General features: G+C 41.9%; 1 protein-coding gene and 1 long non-coding RNA gene across 3 annotated transcripts in view; one reads left to right on the top strand and one right to left on the bottom strand.

The window, feature by feature from the left end:
* Positions 1–9765, top strand: part of spata18 (spermatogenesis associated 18) — a 67922-nt gene extending 58157 nt beyond the window's left edge. The window contains exons 12-13 of the mRNA XM_043691102.1: positions 217–265; positions 9697–9765. Coding sequence (XP_043547037.1) covers positions 217–265; positions 9697–9704 — 57 coding nt within the window. The 3' untranslated portion in view covers positions 9705–9765. The remainder of the gene's footprint in view (positions 1–216; positions 266–9696) is intronic.
* The window catches only part of LOC122550433, a 55225-nt gene that overhangs the window by 13241 nt on the left and 18261 nt on the right, over positions 1–23723 (bottom strand). The window lies entirely within an intron of this gene.

Raw genomic sequence — 23723 nt, 5'->3', positions numbered from 1 at the left:
CCTAATATCTGTGAGGGGGCTCCACTGAGGATCAGTGAGAATTGGAATAAGTCCTTTGCCTTGATTTTGAGCTGCACTGGGTAGGTTTGATGATTGCACCTTCTTGACTGTCTCCTTGCATTTTCTTTAAACATTTCTTGTTTCATGCAGTGAAAATGAACAGTTGTTTCACAGCTGTAAGATTGAGAGCTTACATTTTATCTTGTGTTTTTACAGACTTCTCGAAGCCGTAGTCCTTCCCCCATCAGACGGAGCATTAGTCCCAGTAAGTAAGAAAGCATTTTTAATGCAACAGTATGAAGTAGTTGAGAGGTTTGTTTGTGAATACATGGTACATTTCTCAAAGCAATGTAATGGTTTCATTTACTTGGTTGGTTCATGAGTTTCTGTACTTGATGCATTACATCAATGCAGATTACAAACCGAGGTATCATTGCATTGATATATGCTTAATGGGGGAAAATGCTCGAGTCTGGGACTTTTCGAGAAGGATCTGTAACGGCTCTCTGAGGAAGTATGACAAGGAGCTTGACAATTGAAGTCTCTTTAGCAGAAGTTTCTAAAATGATTGCAGACTGTTGGTGATGAGGGAGGAAGTGGGCAATTAGATGATTAGATGAATTAGTTTGTCCTAAGTATCAAAAGTTTACTTCCATTTGTTGTTTTGAGGATTGTGATTAATTCCTATTTGTTAATTTAATCTATTTGAGGGTGTGGTTAATGTGTGTGTTTCATAATGCTCACTATAAAAGCAGTTAACCAAACTGCATTAGATGTCCTAATTCCGTTGGGTGTATCTGAGTCATATAAGATGTAAAGACTTTTTTTAACTAGATAGATTGACCTTGTATATTTTTAGCAAATGAACACTTGAGCAAAGATAACAAACAAGTGATTTGATACAAATATATCTGAGGTGCTTGCAGAGGAAGAATTAACCAGGTATTGGGGGGATGGGATAGGTGGTGGGGAGCATTTGTATAGATTGATGGAACATGTGCTAAAGATTTTGTGTCCACATCTCTCACAGGTCACTCTATGTTGGGAGCATCTGACTCCCTGCAATGAAATCATACACTTATAATAGCAGTGTATTTGTAAAGTTGCTGGATAATAATATCAGTGTATTTGTAAGGTTGCTAGATTAAAAAGTGAAAAGTAATAGTGATGACAATGGTGCCTATATTTATTAAGCACTACATTGCTGCCAGAATTGTGGGATTATTAGTTGCTACCCTGGGTTGATTTCATCCCAAGTGCCATGGTAATATGGACGTCCATGTCACTTATAGTGCTCCCTGTCTGTGGGAATGTTGGAACCAAAGACGGTGTCTCCTGGTCAGGGAGTGGATTTTTGCACAGTGAATTTCTCCCATGCTGTGACTGTCAGTAAGCCAGTGGTAGGAGCATGTGGTCTTAAAAGCGTGAGCTGGGATACTATCAGCTGACAACCAGCAGGGATATTGCGGAATGTTCTTCCGTCAGCCCTGGCTCTTTTCGCAAAGTCAGGAATGCATAATGCCCCTTTCAACTGTTTGATTATTGGTGGAAGGGAAAGAGTGGAGCCCTGGCAAAGATCCCCCCACCCCTAACCATCTCCCTGGGATATGTCATTCTGATGCCCTCCTACTTTGGAATAATAATCCTTTGTAAAATGTGTTTTTGAAAGGAGGAGATAAAATGAATGCAAACTAACTGTCTATTTTTCTTAAAATACTCCTGCTTTGTGCAGCACACTGTATTTTTCTTACTGTTACAATAAGTCTAATTCCAGACAGAATCTTACTATAATGTTGCAGCTTTAAGACATTATGTGGGCAGACATAAGCCCCACACAGTGCAAGTGGAGACCAAAGCAATTCAAACTGTCTTTTGTGTGGTACCACAAAATTCTAATGAAACATTTTGATTGAGATAATTGCCAGTGTCTCATAGTTTCAAGCAGAACATGAGGTAGAACATCACATATGCCATTCCAGTGGGTTTGCAATTTATTTATTGGTTAGTGTTTTGTCACGACATTGTCAAATACAGATGGACTGGCTCTTGCTATCGGAATGCCTGTTAAGGTGAGCTTATCAGAGCTAGTTCCTAGAGTGGTACTTCCAGTGACAAAACTGACTGACAGCATCCAGTACTCCCAGCACAGCCATGACAGATTCATAGTGAGAAACCTCCAGTCATAATGTAGAGCCAAGACAAATCAGTGCCATCTGAAGAAAACACAAAATCCACTGCTGGACAGAGAGTTCAATTTCTTACACCTTGTTTTATAATATTCTCAATTCTTGTCAGGAGAACGTACAGGAGGCTCAGAGTCCATTTTCTTTGATGCTATTTCTTTCAGAAAACTGACATCTATCGTTGTTTCAGACTGAGGATATGCCGGGACACTGCCACAGAGTGTGTATTTCATTGGACCCAGACCGGCGACCTGAAGGGTCATCATGCCCTGGGCTGTTAAAGTGATAGCTGCTCCAGATTTTGCATGCAGTTGGCTGCTTCCACCTGGGAACCTGTGTGGGATCACCTCAATCCTCAACCTATAAACATATCGAGACTGTTATTGATGCAGTTTGTGCCACTTCCTCTCACATTCCTGTGACAAGGTCCGTTTTACAGACTGAGTTGTAGGATTTGGCCAATATAGCTGGCCTCTCCCAGGTGCAGGGAGCTGTAGACTGTACAGACATTACACTGAGAGCACCATTTCATAATGCAGATGATTTCATTAACAGAATAGGTTTCCATTTCATCAACATACAACTAACTTGTGATCATCAATACTATAAGAGCATAAGATAGAGGAGCAGAATGGGCCGTTTGGCCCATTGCGTCTGCTCTGCCATTTGAACATGGCATCTGTTTTTCAGAGTCGAAAAGTGTGGTGCTGGAAAAGCACAGCCAGTCAGGCAGCATCCGAGGAGCAAGAGAGTCGACATTTCATAACATTCCTGATGAAGGGCTTACATTCGAAACATCAACTCTCCTGCTCATCGGGTGCTACCTGATCTGCTGTTCTTTTCCAGTGCCACACTTTTCGACTCTGATCTCCAGCATCTGCAGTCCTCACTTTCTCGCATATGTATATCAGTCCCATTCTCCTGCCTTCTCCCTGTAATCTTTGATCCCCTTACTAGTCAAGAATCTACCCAACTCTGTCTTAAGTATACTCGATGACTCCACAGCCCTCTACAGCAAAACATTCCGCAGATTCACCACCCTCTGGCTGAAGAAACTTCTCATCTCAGTTCTAAAGGGCTGTCCTTTCACTCTAAGGCAATGTCTTGGGTCCTAGACTCTCATGCTACTGGAAACATTTTTTCCATGTCAACTCTATTCAGGCCTCTCAGTAAACTCCATCGAGTACAGCGCGTCATAGAAAAGCCCTTCATCTTTGGGCTCATTCTTATGAACCTCCTCTGAACCCCTCCAATGCCAGTATATCCTTCCTTAGATAAGGAGCTCAGCCCTGCTTACAAAAGCTGTTACCTGGACTGGAAGATTTGAATTATAAGGAGAGGCTAGACAGGCTGGGAGATTTTTCCCTGGAACATCAGAGGCTGAGGGGTGACCTATAGAATCATGAGAGGCACAGATAAGGCCAAGAGCCAAGGTATTTTTTCAAAGGTAAAGGAATCCAAAACTAGAGGGCATAGGTTTATGGTGAGAGGGGAGAGGTTACAAAGGACCTGAGGAGTAACTTTTTCATGCAGAGGGTGGTGCAATTATGGAATGAGCTGCCAGAGGAAGTTGCAGAGGCAGGTACAAATACCACATTTAACAGATATTTGGACAGCTACATAAATAAAAAAAGGTTTAGAAAGGTATGGGTCAAAGCCAAGCAAATGGAACTAGTTCCGTTCAGGAAACCTGATTGGCATGGGTGAATTGGACTGAAAGGTCTGTTTCCATGCTGTATGTCACTATGACTCTATAGTATTCTGAATGCTCAAAGTTTGGGAGAAGATTTGTAGCTCGGGTGCTCGTTGTTGTGGTTCTGTTCACCGAGCTGGAAGTTTTTGTTGCAAACGTTTCATCCCCTGTCTAGGTGACATCCTCAGTGCTTGGGAGCCTCCTGTGAAGCGCTTCTGTGGTGTTTCCTCCGGCATTTATAGTGGCCTGTCCTTGCCGCTTCCGGTTGTCAGTTTCAGCTGTCCGCTGTAGTGGCCGGTATATTGGGTCCAGGTCTATGTGTTTGTTGATGGAGTTTGTGGATGAGTGCCATGCTTCTAGGAATTCCCTGGCTGTTCTTTGTTTGGCTTGCCCTATAATGGTAGTGTTGTCCCAGTCAAATTCATGTTGCTTGTCGTCTGCGTGTGTGGCTACTAGGGATAGCTGGTCGTGTCGTTTCGTGGCTAGTTGATGTCTAAATGCGGTCTGACCACAGCCTTATACAGTCCCAGCTGTACATCCCTGCTCTTGTATTCTAGCTCCCTTGAAGAGAATGCTAACATTGCATATACCTTCCTAGCCTGAATGCTATGTTAACCATAAGAAAATCCTGAACTAGATCTTGTCCACTGGCTCTGCAGTGCCTACCTTGCTCATTGCCTCCTCAAAGAATTCTAACAGACCTATCCGGCATGATCTCTGCCTTTACCAAGCCGTGCTGATTCCGGCCTATTTTACCATGCACTTCCAAGTACTCTGCAATTTAGTCCTTAATAATGAACTCTAAAATCTTACCAAGGACTGAGGTCAGGCTAGCAGGCCTATAGTCTCCTGTCTTCTGTCTCCCTCCCTTTGTAAATAGAATTGTAATGCTAGCCATATTTCCATCCTCTGGGATTCTCCCTGACTCTAGTTATTCCTGAAAGATCACCAACAATGCCTCTACAATCTCCCCAGCTATCTCCTTCAGACGCTGGGGGTAGTCCTTCTGGTCCAGGTGATTTATCCATCTTCTGACCATTCAGCTTTCCCAGTACTTCTCCTTAATGACAGCTGCTGAACTCACATCTACCCCTGACTCTCTTGAAGTTCTGGTATGCTACTGGTGTCTTCCATGTGAAAACCTGATGTAAAGTACATATTCAGTTCCTCTGCCATTCTTTTCGTCCCCATTACTACTTCTCCAGCCTCATTTTTCAAGATCCAATGTCCACTCCTGTCTCTCTCTTACCTTTTATATATCGACAAAAGCTCTTGAAATTTTCTTTTACATGACTAGTTAGCTTATCCTCATATTTCAACTTCTGTCCTCTTATTATGTTTTTAGTTGTCCTTTGTTAGTTTTTTAATGGCTGCCCAATCGTCTGGCTTACCACTAATCTTCACCATATTGTTTGCTATTCTTTTGTTATTATCTTATCCCTGCCTTCCCTTGTCAGCAATGGTTGCCTTGTCATCCCCTTAGTATGTCTCTTCTTCCTTGAGATGAATTTCTGCTATGGCTCCTGAATTACCCCCAGATACTCCTGTCATTGCTGCTCCACCATCTTCCCTGCTCGGCTTCCCTTCCAAACAACTCTGGCCAGTTCCTCCCTAGTGTCTTTGTTGTTACCTTTACTCAATTGTAATGCCATTACATCTGATTCCAGCTTCTCCCTCTCAAACTGCAGGATGAATTCTATCATGTTGTGATCATTGTTCCCTAAGGATTCCCTCATCTTAAGTTCCCTAATCAAGTCTGTCTCATTACACACCACCAAATCCTGTATTGCCTGTTTCCTAATGTGTTCCACCACAAGCTGCTGCAAAATAAAAACCATCTTGTAGATATTCAACGAATTCCTTTTCTTGAGGTCTGCTACCAACCTGATTTTCCCAGTCCACTTACATATTGGAGTCCCCCAGGATTATTATAATAGTCCCTTTCTAACATGCTTTTATATCTCCTGATTTATTTGCTGCCGCACATCCTGACTACTGCGAGGAGGCTTGTACACAACTCCCAACACAGTCTTTTTTTCCTTTGTGGTTCCTCAATTCTACCTGTACAGGTTCTATGCCTTTGACCCGATATTGCTTCTTGCTATTGATTTTATTCATTTCTCTTTAAGAAGGTGACCCCATCCCCTCTGCCCATTTATGGGTCCTTTCGATTGAGCGCATAACCTTGGATATTTAGTTCCGCCCAAAACCCATTTACAGCCATGTCTCTGATACTCACAACATTGAATCTGCCAATTTCAATCTGCGCTATAAGCTCATTTACCTTGTTTTATATATTGAGTGATTTAAGTACAACACCCGTTGTGCTGCATTGACTGCTTCCCTTCTCATTGCTATCCCTTTATCAACTGTGCCTGAATTTTGATTCCTGAGCCTTTCCATACCCTGTGTTTTCAGTCATTCTGGAAACTTTAATAACCTCTTTCTGAGTTCTTCTGCCAATTTATAGTCCTTCTGACCACCTATTTAGCCGTTCAGCTAGGATCCTGGACCCAGATCGGTTCAGATGGAGCTCATCCCAATGGTTCAGTTCCTTCTAGGCCCAGTACTGTTGCCAGTGCCCATGAAATAGAACCCCTCTTGCCCATACCAGAGTGTTAGTCACCTGTTTACTTCCCTAATTATCTTATCTCTGTGTCAATTTGCATGTGGCTTGGACAATAATCCAGAGATTATAACCCTTGAAAGTTCTTTCATTTCTTTAATGTTTTCTTTAATTTTGTTACTAATTTCTGATATTCTCCAAACATGACCTCTTGTCTCTTTTATTGGTGGCAATAAATAGCCTCCTGGACCACAGTGCAGTAGTGAGTTTTCCCATCCTCCCTACAGCCTTTCTCCTCATTCATACAGGAAGTAAGTACCATTTACCTGTTAGACAAGGCCAAGAACTGAGTCTCTTGCAATATTAAATTCAGGATCCCTCTACCTGCCTCACTTGTAGTGGATAGTCAGAGGCTTTTTCTCAGGGTGGAAAGCTCAACTATAAAGAAGACGCAGGTTCAAGGTAAGAGGGGGAAAGTTTAGTGGAGAAGTGCAGGGACAGTTTTCACACAGAGAGTGGTGCTTCAGGTGCAATCCCTTGGACTTGTACAGGTCCCACCTTTCCAGAGGTATTCCACTGATCCAGTATTCTAAAGCCCTCCTTTATGTTTCAAATCTTCATCCATACATAGATTTCTTCTGTCTCCCTATTCCTAGACTAACCAGCGCATGGCACCAGGAGTAATCCAGAGAATCCAACCTCTGGGGTACTGTTTTTTAATCTGCTATGCCTCATCCCTCTTTCTATCTATGTTGTTGGTCCGAATATGAACCACAACCTCTGACTGTTCACCATCTCCCTTCAGAATACCCTGCAACCAAACAGTAATATTCTTATCTGGCCCCATGCAACATACCATCATGGAGTCATGTCTGTGGCTACAGAAATGCCTATCTATACCCTCTCCATTGAATCTTCTACCACCATAGTTTAGCATCTCTTACTGCACCCCTTACATGCAGCTGGGCTCTAACTGTATTCCCCAAAGGAACCATCACTCTCACCATTTTCTAATACAGAAAATTTGTTCTTGAGCGAGAAGAACTCTGGGGCTTTTCTGACTATCTGCTTGCTATCTTTCTTCTGATTAATGGTCGACCATTCCTAATATAGCTCACTCTTCACAAAACGCCTAACTGCAACACCCGAATGCAGGATACTCTTCCACAAATGTCTCACTGCTGAACACAGGGCACTCTTACCAGAATTTTTTAAATTGGAAAAAATATACTTTATTCATACACAGAATGCCTCATCACCAGAACTTTTTAGATTACGTAGTGTGGAAACAGGCCCTTCGGCCCAACAAGTCCACACCAACCCGCCGAAGCGCAACCTACCCATACCCATTCCTCTCCATTTACCCCTGCACCTAATACTTCAGGCAATTTAACATGGCCAATTCACCTAACCTGCACATTTTTGGACTGTGGGAGGAAACCGGAGCACCCGGAGGAAACCCACGCAGACACGGGGAGAATGTGCAAACTCCACACAGTCAGTTGCCTGAGGCGGGAATTGAACCCGGGTCTCTGGCACTGTGCCACCCACTGAGCACCAAGACATTACTTGACTGATGGTGAGAAGGGCACTGACCGTCAGATCCATCGTGTATGCCCAGTTGGTCTATGCCATCACACGCTGCCCTTGAAGCAGCTGTGAGACGGTAGGGACTGTCACAGATTTCCTGATGGAATGTGCCCTTGCAAAGGAAATCTGAAGAGAGATGCAGTGGTTCTTGTCTGGGCTTGTCCAAGAAGCTCTATCACATAGGACTCTGTGTTCAGATCTATACAGTCTTTGCATATGGAGAAAAAAGCAAACATTGGGTTTGACTTTCTCAATAGTTACAACAAACTCAAAAGCTTTGGTGTGTCCCTCAGCACATATTCCTGGATCTTGGAATGTATCTATAACACTTGGTTGAGATCAATATTTTTCCACTGGAAGACCAATTTGTTTCGGGCAGACCAAGGAGAATCTTTCAGCAAGTTAAGGTCCTCCAGATGCAGTGTGCATCCTGGGAACAGCCCATACAGCCCCCAGCCCTGCATGATGGAGCTGCTTGGAGCAAGCCTCGATAAGAACCACTGCATCTGTCTTCAGACTTCCTTTACAAAGGCACGTTCCAGCAGGAGATCCCCTTGGAACCGCTTCAAGGGCAGCGTGCAGTGGCACTGACCGACTGGGTGTACATGAAGGATTTGATGGGCAGTGCCCTCCTCACCACCAGCCAAGCAATGTTTGTGGAAATGTTGTGATGATGAGACATTTTGCCAATGACTTTGACAGTCTGCTCAGGGAACAACCTGATAAGATCCACCCTCTCCTTTTCCTGCAAGGTCTCAAGGATGCAACATGCTGACAACTTCCTGATGGACGTATGGTCAAAGATGTGGTTCTTTACAAATTTATCCATAAAGGACAGGTGATATGGAATGTTTCAACCTCTTGGAGCATTCCACAGCAACGAGACCAGTCCCATCCTTTGCAACACTGGGGACAGGAAAATCACACTATGTAGTGACATTTGGTGTTTGCATACTGAGGGTCTATGCAATGCCTCACTGTGATGCTGAGAGCAAGATTCTATGTCTGGACTGTTTCACTGTGATGTTGACTGCAGGACACTCTGCCTAGGTGATGAACATCTTTGTAGCCATGTACCATAACAATTCTGTGAGTCTGTAACTTAATCAAAGCATATAGTTTGATTAGTCCAGCACAATCTGCCTTTACATATATGTACTTCTTATGCTCATGTAACTTGAGCCTCTCCAAATGCTTGTTAATTTTTTTTCCTCATTATTGTTTCAAAAACATACTCACTTTGACCATCAAACTCAGCAGCCTGTAATTGCTAGGACTGTGCTTGCACTCTTTGCTGAATAAGGATGTCACATTTGCCATTCTGTAATCCTCTGACAACTTTCCCATCTATAGGGGAGACTGGGAGACGATAACAAGTCGTTCTGCTACCTCCACTTCCACTTGTTTTAGTAACGTGAGATGTAAACTATTCTGACCAGGTGACTCACCCATTTTTAAGCTGAACCAGTCTTTCTAAGACCTTCTCCCTCTCAATATTTTGCTCTACTGATGCTTTCTCATATTCCTCTTCTTTACACGCCATTGAAAATTAGGCATTTTCTCAAAAGTTAGCTTAATTTTAATTTACAAAATGTTTATGACAGTTAAGTTGACCCATGTATATAACTTATAAGATTTACTAATACTTTTTTCTGCTTACTTAGGACGTTGAAGCAATTGAAGTTCAAGGATTAACAGATTGATGGACTTCTGAAAGCACCCCATGATATCAGGAATTTAATTAACAGAAGTTGATTAATGTGAACATTTTCTGCATGATCTCATCTTTCTAGAAAGGAATTCTCTTTGTGTGTTTTTTGTGTGTTGCTTAATTGTTAAGAATTATTAAATACATTCCTTGTACAGTATCGTCCTAAGACCTATGTTAGCAGTCACATATACTTAACAAGATCCATGGATGAATATTCATAAATTCTTGAACACAGTAACGCAACTGATAAGACAACTAAGTGCATGGAATATTTGCCTTTGCGTGTAGGAATGGTGAAGACAGGAACAGGCAAATTGTCTTAAATTTTCACAAATCTCTAGTTAGACCTCAGCCAGAGTATTGTGTATGGTTCTTGGCATTCCACTTTTGAAAGAAAGCATTTTATCATGCTGATACCGGTGACTTCAATTATATGGAGAGGTTCGAGAAAGTAGGCCTTTCTCTTTAAAGGGGAGACCTAATAGAGACAGGAGAAAGTGAGGACTGCAGATGGTGGAGATCAGAGCTGAAATGTGTTGCTGGAAAAGCACAGCAGGTCAGGCAGCATCCAAGGAGCAGGAGAATTGACGTTTCGGGCATGAGCCCTTCTTTTCTCATCGGTTCTCCTGCTCCTTGGATGCTGCCTGACCAGCTGCGCTTTTCCAGCAACACATTTTCACCTAATAGAGACACTTGACAGGCCATGAGTAGAGAGGAAACTGTCAGAAATAGGTCGATAGTTGGAGGCATTGATTTAACATGATGATGTAAAGAAAGAATTCTCCTAATTTCCTCCTTGGTTCTGTTATCATAAGGTTGTGAGGGGCTGGAAAATATTCTCTGTAAGGATGGTGGGATCAGATTGCATAGAAATGTTCAATCGGCGATTGGACATAACTTGCAGGGCTATGTGAAAAAAGCAGGTCAGCAGGACTAAACTGAATAGCTCTTTGAAAGAGCTGGAATGGCACAAAAGTCCAAAGGGAGTCCTCTGGTGCTGTAGAGTTCTGTGCTTCTATGATGAAATGTGGGTAAATCATTCCTGATTTTACAGCAGCTGTAATTGCAAAATACATTAATAGGGATGGAAGGAATTTAGCTGAAAGAATACAGCTAAAACCTTTAATTGCATAAATAATAAAACATTCTTTAAAAGTCATAGCTATTTTCAGTCTTAAATGCTACAAAAAGAGCACAACATTAACTGAAAATAAAACACTGCAGATGCTGGAAATCTGAAATAAAATCAAACAATGCTGCAAACTCTCAACAGGTCTGGAAGTGTCTTGGGAGCAAAGGTATTATTTTTATTATTTCAATTCAATGACCCTGAGTTGGAATGGTAAAAGAACCAGTTGTAATGAAAGGTCAGTGGCCTGAAATGTTAACACAGCCTTCCTCTCTCCATGGAGGCTTCTTGACCTGTGGAGCATATATTGCCAAATTTAAACAGGTTTTTATTCTAATGAAACCAGGATCATCGATACCCAACTATGGTGCTGAATATGACACACAGGTAAAACAGTTTCATGTGTAACTGAAATCTGAAATGTTTTAAATCATTTGAAGTTTTACAACTATACCAAGTTTGGTTGTATAATGACTGTTCAATAAGTATAATACTGTTTGTTAATTCTTTTAATTATGTTATAATTATTCAACTTGCAAATGAAAACACATGAGGTTCCACAGCTATCAGTGACCCAATAGAATCAAAAAGCAGGAAGTGGTAACACCTTTGTTCTGCAGTAGGAAAATACTTTAATTGCCAAGATATTTGATTATGGTAGCAGAATTATGACTTAGCAGACTTTACCAGATTGTTCAGGTATTAACGTCTATCAGTGGAATGGAATGAAAAGCATTAATAGTACCTTACTTACAGGCAAACTGTTTCTACTCATTTCTATGTAACATTCCATCCTCTGTTTCTTAAATTCCTTCATCAAAATTTTAAGATCGAGACCTTTTACCTAATATTCTCCTTCTATTTCAATGTCATATTCTCACAACACAGAGCCCCTACTTTATACATCAGAATTTCCCCTGATTTCTACAGGTCTTTTGAAAATGTTTTATTCAAGTACTGTATAATCCTACCACAAAAGTGCAATGATCATTATTTTATGGCACATCAGTACAAACAATATTGAGAGAATAGCTAAAGATTAAAAGTTCACAGTTAACTTCAAAATTTTAACCCACAAGCTTGGAAAATGTATTACGCAGCTGTGAGCGTATATGCGCATGGTTTAGCATTGGTATCTTCACTGTTTTAAAATGTTTTATAACCTGCACACAAGCACTTTATTGGAGATCAATATCATCCATCAATAGCCAAACAGAACTGAGATGGTGTAATCTGTTGGTTGAGGGAACACCCTATTGTTTACCTCCCTTCAACTTCACCTCCATCCCCACCCCCATTCATAACCTGGTGATTGATTAATGTAATTAAAAGTGGGAAGCATAGCAACTGATTTTTTTTTTACTTATCCACACCTTCATTTTTTAAAAACATTTATAATGTCAGTGCTTACAGAATTTGATTGGATGAAGCCTTGTCTTTTCGACCAAAAGAGCTAGGTTCAAACCCAGCAGATAGGACAACAATATTCAATGCCTTTTGGCTGTTTAGGATCTTCATCAAATGAGTTTGGATAATTTAAAACCAGTAACATCAGGTGTTGGCCCATGTTATCAAATTGGCAACTTCAGAAAACTGATGAAGGAAGTAGAAAAATATTACAGTTGGAGTGGAGTGGCTCTGCTAAAAATAGTGTTGAGGCACACGGCTGGGGCAGAATAGGAGGAGCTTTACTTTACAGCTGGGTCTGCTTGATCTGTGCTTAGTGCTAACACTGAGCGTCTGAAATGAGAAGGTGTTTCATTTCCTTACATTAATCTTCTTCATCTTGACAAGCACAAAGCTTATCAATCTTTCTGAAGGGGAAAAGGGAATTATGAGGACTAAAATTTGAACATTGCATGGGAATTAACGTGCATTGTAACTTAGTTGTTTCTTTCCCAAAACAACTTTAACATCTGGCAAAAGAATATCCCGTGGTGTGTATGCACCCTGTACTTGTTACCCTCGGATGGTCAGTCAGTTAAAGATTCAGCATCCAAAATATTTGAAGGAAATGTAGTGCCCAAAAATTCTGAAAGTTATCTTGTTCCACAGATTAGTTTTGAGAAGGTGTAAATAAGGCCTAGAGAACATTCTGTTGGCCCACATGGACAATCCCTGACTCAGAAATACTGTCCCTCCAGAGGTAACAACTTGGTAGCAATGATTATAAAATGAACAATGCATACATTCTTAACTTTCACTTCTACCTGCTGTATTCAAAGAGAAACATTCCCCTGTATCCACCTGAGGAAGGGAAGGACAGAATTTTATTAGCCTGGAGTGCATTGTTAGCATGTAAATGCCCAAAGCTATTCTCCAGAGATTGACCATATTGATTCAGGTTACACGTTCCATTAAAGATTTTACACTTAGCAGTGTTCAAAACCAGATGCAGAATCAGATTTTGCTCATGTGACATCAATATTGAATAATTTTGAATTTGTACATAAGTACAATCTGCTTTACACTGTAGTATTGCATCCAATGCTTTGGCTTTTGCTTGAAAATAACACTAAACTTTTTTTATGATGTGTGCTTTCTTTTTTTTTCAAAACATTTTATGTTTTTGAACCTTAAGTATTAAATGCCTTTTTATAATGCATCAAATGATTGTATGTTTGGTTTCACTGTACGTGTTGTGATCAGTGAAGTCAAGTTATGTCATGATTCCATTGACTATTATGTGATGAGATGTGTAGTGTGTTTGCAAGAGTATAAAATAATTCCTGCAACTACAAATCTTCGTGTGATGCTTGGAAATAGTCAGGGGTTTTGGATTTAAGTGAGTTACCGCTGTTTGTGATGAGGTGCTGAAGCCTGACTCTGCTCAGGTTCTCCATTTTTGTACATAATACATCTTGGAGGCAACTCTGGTGCACATAGGCTTGCTCATGTATTAGACCATCAAAGCAATGTTCATGATGGCTATTTTCGATATTGTGCCTCAACAATGCATGTAGATATTCATCATTATATGCGTGCTGCATAGGTAGCTCCCTTCTGATTTTGGGATGAAAATTGGATTTTTGATCATAAGAGAGAGACACAGCGAGGCTGATTTTCACAGACTAATGTCTTGTCCCTAAAGACTTTGGAAAAACATTCAGCCTGCAAGTATTTCAGACCATTTCTTAAGTGTGCGCCTAGGGTGTTCAATAATTGCCTGATCTAGGACCCCTCTGGGAAGTTGGTCTGCCCCATATAGTGGACATTGGACTTGCCCTACCCAGATTTTCTTGCCAGTGATTTTGTCTAACTGTGGTTATCACCAAAAAGGTAAGCTTGATAAAAAAAAACAGATGCAGAGATGAGCAGGAGTGTTCTAGTTCTAGTGTCCATCCCTTGCCTTTTCCCTTCCCCCTGCCCTTTCCCTTCTTCCAACTGACCTCACCCCTCCTCATCTGCCTGCAATGTTTCCCCCAGCAGCTCTCTCAGGGTCACCATTGGTGAACTACGTTTGCTTATTAGATCAGGTCTATTTATAGAGGACATAAGGAACGTACCAAAAGTGTGAGATGCATATTCTTTGTACTTGACAGCAGACTTAAAAGTTTCGAGGTTTGGAATATGTAACATTTGCATGAGTAATGAAGTAATTTCCCAATAATTTCCGCTCAGTCCAGTAACTAATGATAGCATTCAGATGTAACTGGATTTGTTCACTGTCGTTATATAGAATGCCCCATCTCTTCAGTCACAATTTTATATACTATTAAATATGTGAAGTGGTACCTCAGTTCCTGTCATTTTAGAGGGTTCTTGTTTCAGGTGAAGTTTTTTATGATGAAAGAGTAAAGTATCTCTACTTTTTTCACCTTCAGCTTAGCAAACAAGCTCCATAATCTCTCAACAAGTGAGAGAGGAGAGTTATTCCTCTCTGCACCCACAGACCTCCATTGTCTCCCAGGGCCACTGCAGAGAGGAAACGTTTCCATCATTTACATCTTTTCTGCACTTTATTTGCTTTTGCTTCTTAATTTCTCCTAAATCTATCCCTTTTTGGCTTGAATCTTTATTCCTTTTGTCATTTAATCTTGCCAGCTGTTTCCCTGTCACAGATCTTTCATCTTATAATGTGAGATTTAGTCTCCTGTACAGTCATAAGATCTTGAAGCAGGGATTTCTTATTCCACTGACTTCAGGTCATTACAAATATTAGGGTTAAACAAGGAAAAGAGAGCATTTATGTGGAAGTAAGTCAGTAGTTCACACTAGTTGAGGAAATTGACAAAAGTTCACTCCAGGTGAAAGTGAAGACTGTAGACGCTGGACAACTCACTCCACCCCATACATGAAGATGGCAGAGGCATTACAGAGTCTAAGAGCATTCTCATGTATCTGTAAAGTTCCCTGGTTCCTGCTCTTTTCAATTCTTGTTCAGCATTTGAACACTGGATTAAATTGAGACCACGGAAATACTTCTCACACCTGAGAGCTTGCAATGCTTCCTCAATCAGAGTCTTTGTATTGACTGGTAATTGACATATATCCTCTATTTTCTGTCTTTTGTCCTCATGAGGGCTAAGGGGTAGGAATATGGACTTGAGGACTCTTAAATGACACCTTGCTCCAAAGGTAATCCTGACTTTCTCCCAGAGATGGGGCAAGATCCTGTAAGAACAAGTCTTATCTAGATAGACATCTTGAGATAAAATCCTGTGGTCACCAGGTCATATAATTGATGTTGTCATTATCACCTTTACAGAAAGTTGTCCCTTACTGGGGAAAAATTGAAACAAGATGTCTTCTCCAGTCAATTCCACTAACCATGATAATGGCACGTTTAAAGACACCTATGGGCATTCTCAATGGGAGACCAGTTGCCACTGAAATTGGCAATCTGCGTGGGTACCTAGTGTTCTACTTCGGTAATGATGAGGATGGCTCCCAAGTAGAGTTACACCAAGTAGAATTATAGAATCCCTACAGTGTGGAAAGAGGCCATTTGGCCCATCGAATCTGCACCCAAAGAGCATCCCAGCCCTCTAACCTATCCCTGTAACCGTGCATTGACATGCTAATCCATCTAACCCGCACATCTTTGGACTATGGGAGGAAACTGGAGCACTTGGTAGAAACCCACGCAGACACGGGGAGAATGTGCAAATTTCACACAGACAGTCGCCCCCAAGGATGGAATGGAACTCTGGATCTGCCGCTGTGAGGCAGCAGTGTTACCCACTGAGCCACCCTGCCGCCCTGTTGGAGTTCTGCTACCTGTAACATAGAACGCTCTAAATGATTGGCATGAGCACACTTGAAGTGGGTGGGACATGGCGGGGAATGAAGAGTATGAGGGGATATTAGGAGTGGTGTGGGGTGGGGTGGGGGGTGTGAGTTTACATGGAGAGTAAGTTAAATCTTTTGAAATTACCTTTCAAACATCCACACAATGGTTCACAATTCCTTTGTGAGAAGCTTGCCCAAGTCCACAAACATTACAGGTGGCTAGGAGATAACTGCAGCCACGATGAAGCTGGCAAGATTGGGAATGCCAAATGTGCACACACGCTTATGGGTGTCAGTGAAAATCGGGAGAGGTGCCGAGCATGGGGATGTGAATCCTCGAACCAAGTCTTGTCCATAATTCGTAAAAGATCATGGAATCTTACAATCTGGTTTGTTGATTCTGTTTCTCTCTTTGCAGGATTATGTTTCTTTGGGGCATACTGAGTGATATGATTTGAGGTTACAAAAACCAAACTTCAAAGTACACAGGAAGGGAAAGGTTTTGAATTTTCACTGAAGTTTCATAGACTTTCATAGAAACTCAGGGCAGGAGTAGGCCACTTGGCCCTTCGAGCCTGCTCCACCATCCAATATAGGAGAAAGTGAGGACTGCAGATGCTGGAGATCAGAGCTGAAAATGTGTTGCTGGAAAAGCACAGCAGGTCAGGCAGCATCCAAGGAGCAGGAGAATCGACGTTTCAGGCATGAAGAAGGGGTCATGCCCAAAACGTCGATTCTCCTGCTCCTTGGATGCTGCCTGACCAGCTGCGCTTTTCCAGCAACACATTTTCAGCCACCATCCAATATGGTCATGAATGAAAGAATGATGTATTTATTTATTGTCACTTAGATTATACAGTGAATAATACAGTGAAATACAGTGAAAACTTCAGCAGTTATCAAAATCTGGCACCATTTTGAATAGTTTAAAAATAAAAAGGATAAAAGATTTAACTGAAAGAGAGTCCTGAGCTGACTCACTAATGACACCTTTTTTTTTAGATTAGATGAGATTACTTACAGTGTGGAAAAAGGCCCTTCGGCCCAACAAGTCCACACCAACCCGCCGAAGCGCAACCCACCCATACCCCTACATTTACCCCTTACCTAACAGTACAGGCAATTTAGCCTGGCCAATTCACCTGACCTGCACATCCTTGGACTGTGGGAGGAAACTGGAGCACCCAGAGGAAACCCACGCAGACACGGGGAGAACGTGCAAACTCCACACAGACAGTCGCCTGAGGCGGGAATTGAACCTGGGTCTCTAGCGCTGTGAGGCAGCAGTGCTAACCACTGTGCCAACATCCCTGCTCCTGTGCCTTGCCATGGCCTGCACCAGATCCACCAACATAGGGGTCGCTGCTCTTCGCTGCTGGGTCAACTTGGTCACTGCTGCCAGTGCTGATGCCAGTCCCATGCTGACCCCACACTTACCCCACAACCAGCCAGTTCTGGCTCTGCTGCCACCTCAATAATGCCAGGAGTCCCCACTCTGGGTCTATTGCAACCAGAAGTCTCTGGCTCCCCTGCCAGACCAGGCCACCGCCGCTGCTAACTTGCCAAGAGCCCTGTTCCGGCCGCCCTCCTCTGAGATGCTGGCGCTGCCATTTTGAGAAGTTCACTGCTGCTGCCGCCTCCAATTGCTGGAGGATCTTTGCCACCGCTGCCATCACCAGCCCCAAATGCCGTGAGGATGTCCCTGCTGCTGCTGCCACTGCCAACACTGCCTGTATGTGAAGTGGCTGAGCCATGGACAAGAGCCCACATGCAGCCCTGCTATTTCGCCGCCATCTTGAAGTAGACTCATGGCTGATCCTCTATCTTTATGCCTAGTTTCCACGTTTAACCTGTATCCTATGATGCCAATAACATCTAAAAGATTATCTAGGTCTTTCTTGAACATATTAAGTGACTTGGCCTCCACAGTCTTCTGTGATAGAAAAATCCACAAGTTCACTGTGTTTGAGTGAAGAATGTTTCCTCATCTCAGTTCTAAGTGATCTATGCCATACCCTGAGACTGTGTCCCCGATTCAAGATTCCCCAACCACAAAAAAACATTCTCCCTGCATCAAGTCTATCCAGCCTTGGAAGAAATTTATATGTTTCAGTCAGATTTCCTCATCCTTTTAGATCCAGGTGAATACAGGTCCAGTCAAATCAAACCCTTCTCATAGGACTGTCCTGCCATCCCTATGTCAACTTAGTCAACCTACACTGAATTCCCTCTCTGGCAAGTTTATAAGATAAAGATGTAATCATGAAATGTGGGTTTTGGTGCCAAGGCAAATAATTATTGTGCATTTTGTTCTATTGAGTGACATGCTGAGCCATTTTGACAGGCAATTAAGAGTGAACTACATTTCCAACGAGCTCGAGTTACTTGTAGGCCTGACCAGGTAAGGTTGGCAGACTTCCATCCTTAAATGACATTAGTGAACCAGATTGGCATTTATGAAACTGATCGATAGTTTCATTATTATCATTGTTGACCAGCTTTCAATTGCAGAATTTATTAATTTGATTTAATTCCCTCCAGTGTTATGGTGGGATTTGAATCCATATCCTTCGAATGTTAGCCTGGGTTCCTAAAGGACTAGATCAATGACATTAGCCTGTGGCACCTTCTCTCCATATTTTCTAATTTTTGATAATGTACTCCTGATGTGGAACCTCACCTTCATGGTTTGTGAATAATAATCATTGTTTGCAGTTTCCATACTAGGAACAGAACTGGATTGCAGTGCCCTGTAGTTTAAAATTCTGAGTTTTATTTGATTCTCTCTGAGGGAGAAGTTTGACAGTCATTGATTTTCATGGTCCTTGGACTGATTACCTTCCTGAGGGTTTTGAATGTATTGGACTGGGTACATGAAGATACAAGTTATTCAGCTTTAATGATTGGAATTATGTTCTCCACTTCTGACCAATCCTGTGTTACATCTGAATGATCTTACTCTGTGGGTTACTGAAGAACAGACTAAGCAACGTCAGGCACATTGCTCATTACACTAAATAGCAAGGGAGTTATATAAATCCAGATCCCACGATGATTTATTTTTTGTCAAAACATGTTGGCAACCTGTTTAAAAGCTGCATCTGAGTCTAGGCAGTGAGTATTGGGGCTAGGGAGAATTAGTTCTTTATTTAAGCTGTATGGAGTAAACCAAAACAGCTTTCACCATTTCAGCATTTAGATTTCAGCGAATGTAGACAAGGAGGCTGATTATGAGGGGGAAAGTAGAGTATGGATATAAGCCTGCAGGGAACATATAAACAGACAGTAAAAGCTTTTAAAGCCATATAAAGATAAGATTAATAAAGGTGACTCTCGGTCCCCTATAGTCAAAAACAGGGGCAATTATAATGGGGATCAAAGAGATGGCAGACCAATTAAATACATACTTTAGTTCTGGCTTCACAAATGAAAATATAAATAACATCCCAAAAATATGGGGGAGCACAGACCCTAATGGGAAGGACGAATTGAAAGAAATTCATATCGGTAGGGAAACTGTGTTGGTGAAACCAATAGGATTAAAAACAGATAAATCCTCAGGGGCTGATAACTTTTATTCCAGAGTACTAAAGGAAATGTCCCCAGTAATAGCAGATGCGCTTGTGGTCATCTTCTAAAATTCTAGACTCTGAACAGTTCCTCTGGATTGGAGAATAGCTAATGTAACTTCACTATTTGAGGAAGGTTGAGAGCAAACAATGAATTATAGACTGGGTAGCTTGACAATAATTGTGGAAAAAATACTCGAGTCCATTGTAAAAGATACAAAGCTGAGAACTTTGAAGGCAGTGACAGGATCAGACAGAGCCAGCATGGATTTACAAAGAGAAAGTTGTGCTTGAGAAATTTGCCGGAACTTTTTGAGGATGTCGTTAGTGGAGTGGATAAGGGGAGCTAACCAGTGGATGTGGAATACTTGGACTTTCAGAAGGCTTTCTTTAAGGTCCAGTGTAAGAGATTAGCATACAAGATTAAAGTGCATGAGATTGATTCATTAATTGTTTTATTGTCAAGTGTACTGAGGTATGGTGAAAAGCTTCCTTTATGAGCAGCATAAGCAGATCATAGTAAGCAAGGATGTACAGATTAGAAAAACTTAGACAGAGGCTTACAGGTTACGTTGCACAGAGTGTGTGCTAGGCAAGATCAGCGTTATCAAGATCAGCATTATTTAGTGGCTAGAGAGTCCATTCATTCATCTAATAATGTCCAGGAAGAAGTTGTTCCTGAACCTGCTGGTGCATGTGATCAGGCTTCTATAAATTCTGTCTCATAGAAGAGGTAGTAGGAGAGCATTACTGGGATGGGGTGGGTCTTTGCTGGCAGACTTTCCGCAGCAGCAAGCCGTGTACATGGAGTCCATGGATGGAAGGTTGGTTTCCGTTATAGTCTGAGCTGTGCACACCACTCTCTGTAGTTTTTTACAGTCCTGGACAGGCTGTTATGTGCCTGGAGAGTATGTTCCCAATGGTGTATCTGTAGAAGTTGGTGAGGGTCCTTATGGACATGCCAAATTTCCTGAGCCGCCGAAGGAAGAAGAGATGTCCTTGTGCCTTCTTCACTGTCATAACTAAGAGGCAAGTCCAGGACAGGTTGTTGGTTATTATCACTCTAAGGAACTTGATGCTCTCCCCTCTCTCAACTTCATCTCCGTTGATGTAGATGGGGGTGTGTTCTCCTCCTTTCTTTCTGAAGTCAATGATCAATTCTTTAGTTTTGCCGACATTGAGAGAGAGGCTGTTCTCACTGCACTACAATGCCAAGCCCTCTACCTCCCTTTTGGATGTAGTGCACTGAAATGGATTGAGAACCGGTTGGCAGCCAAGAAATAAAGACTGGAAATAAACAGGTCTTCTTCCAAGTAGCAGGTAGTTTTTAGTGGGGTACCACAGTGATAAGCTTGGACTCCAGATATGCACAATATTTATTAAAGACATAGATGAGGAAACTACATGTCACAATCCAAGTTTGCAGATAATACAAAATTGGGTAGGAGAGTATGTTGTGAAAGGATGTAGAGAGGCTTCATTGTGATTTGGACAAGTTAGGTGGATATGGAAGGTACAGTATAATGTGGATAATTGTGAGATTATCCATTTAGTAGCAAAAACAGTGAGGCAGATTATTAACTACATGGCAATAGATTGTGAAAGGAGCAATGAGACCTGGATGTCCATACACCATAATGTGGAGGTGCTGCTGTTGGACTGGGATGGACAAAGTTAAAAATGATACAACACCAGGTTATCGTCCAACAGGTTTATTTGGAAGCACTAGCTTTCAGAGCGCTGCTCCTTCATCAGGTGGTTGTGATGAAAGTTCCAAAGGCTACTGGCACAACTACCTGATGAAGGAGCAGCGCTCCGAAAACTAGTGCTTCCAAATAAACCTGTTGGACGATACCCTACTGTTGTGTGATTTTTAACCTTGTACACCATGTCATTGCAGGTAAGCATGCAGGGGTAGCAGGTGGTAAAGAAGGTATATGGTATGTTGACCTATGTAACAAGACAATAAGAATGTCTTGTTGCAATTGTACAGGGCCTTGTTGCGACTGTACCTGGAATATTATTTGCAGTTTTGGTCTCGTCATCTGAGGTAGGATGTTATAGCTCTTGGTCGAGTGTGGTGCTGGAAAAGCACAGCAAGTCAGGCAGCATCCAAGGAGCAGGGGATACTGCCTGACCTGCTGTGCTTTTCCAGCATCACACTCTCGACTCTGATCTCCCGCATCTGCAGTCCTCACTTTCTCTTGTTATAGCTCTGACAGAGTGCAATTAAGCTTATCCAGACTGATTTCTGCGATGGTGGAACTGATGTATAAAGAGAGACTTAATCAGTTCAGACTATATTTAGGAGAATTTAGAAGAATGAGAGGAGATCTCATAGAAATCAATAAAAATCTAACAGAATTAGACAAGGTAGATGCAGAAAGGATGTTGTTGATGACCGAGGAGTCTAGAACCAAGGATCACAGTCTAAGGATAAAGTGCATGGACAGAGATGAGGAGAAATTTCTTCACCCAGTGAGTTGTGAACATGTGGAATTCTTTGCCACAGCAAACTGTTAAGACCAAAATATTGAAGACTTTCAAGAAAGATGTAGATATAGTTCTTAGGACTATATGGATCAGAGGGTACAGGAGAAAAGTAGAAACAGGGTCCTGAGTTGGATGATCAGCCATGATCGTATTGAATGCAGAGCAGGCTTGGAAGGCCGAATGGCCTAACTCTGCTCCTATATTCTATGTTTCTATATCATTCACATTAAAATTTAACACCTTGGATGCAGTCCTCAGGGTCATGGTTCAAAGATCCCTGAAATGTGAGACTGTTTTCAGTCAAGGAGACAGTTACTTTTGCGAGATGAGCAATGAGTTCAGTTCTTTCATTCTTAGGATATCTGAAGAGGAATGACAGTGAAAAAAACAGTAGAGCAGACTGGGACTCACTCCGTGCTGGGTACTTGGATGGGGCCAAATTTGTAAGGACCATTCAGGAGGGTTTCTTGACACAGTATGTAAACAGCACAATCAGGGGAGGGGATATATTGGACAAGGTTTTGGGATATGAGCCCGGCCAGGTTAGTGAAATTTAATTTGGGGAGCATTTCAGGAGTAGTGACCATAACACCATGAGTTTTAAGATACTCATAGATAGGGATAACAGCAGTCCTTGGGTGAAGGTATTAAATTGGGGGAAGATGAATTACAACAATATTTGGCAGGAGCTAGAGAATTTTGATTGGAGGCAGCTGTTTGATGGTAAATCCACATTAGACATGTGGGAGCATTTCAAACGTCAGTTGAAAAGAGTTCAGGAGAGGCACATTCCTGCGGGAATGAAGGACAGGTATGACAAGGTATGTGAACTGTGGATGACCAGGGATGTTATGACCTTGGTCAAAAAGAAAAAGGAAGCATAAGTAAGGTCTAGGAAGATGGGAATTGATGAAGCCCTTGAAGTATATAAGGAAAGTAGGAAAGGACTTAAACAAGGAATGAGAAGGGCTAAAAGGATATATGAAAAGTCATTAGCAAAGAGGATTAAGGAGAATCCCAAGGCTTTATACACATTTATAAAAAGCAAGAGGGTAACCAGGGAAAGGTTGGTCCCCTTGAGGACAAAGGAAGGAATCTGTGCGGAGCCAGAAGAGATAGGTGTGGTCTTAAACTAATACTTAGTGCTGGTATTCACCAAAGAGAAGGAATTAGTGGAGGATGATCTCGGGGAAGGGAGTGTTGAATTTCTATGCCAAGCTGCTATTAAAAAAGAAGAGGTGCTATGTGTCTTAGAATGTATTAAGGGAGATAAGTCCCTTATGGGATTTATCACAGAATATTGAGGGAGGCAAGAGGACAAATTGCTGGGGCAGTGACAGATGTCTTTGTATACGCTTTGACCACAGGTGAGGTCCCAGAGAACTGGAGAATATCTCATGTTGTTGCATCATTTAAGAAGAGTAGCAGGAATAATCCAGGAAATTACAGGCCTAGGACCCTCAGATTTGTGGTAGGGAAATTATTGGAGAAGATCCTCAGGGACAAGATCTTTGCACATTTAGAAGCAAATGGACCTATTAGCGATAGACAGCCTGG

Source organism: Chiloscyllium plagiosum, chromosome 1 (assembly GCF_004010195.1).
Source record: "Chiloscyllium plagiosum isolate BGI_BamShark_2017 chromosome 1, ASM401019v2, whole genome shotgun sequence".
Taxonomy (NCBI): Eukaryota; Metazoa; Chordata; class Chondrichthyes; order Orectolobiformes; family Hemiscylliidae; genus Chiloscyllium; species Chiloscyllium plagiosum.
Note: the sequence above shows the minus strand (reverse complement) of the source record. Positions and strands in the feature narration are given on the sequence as shown.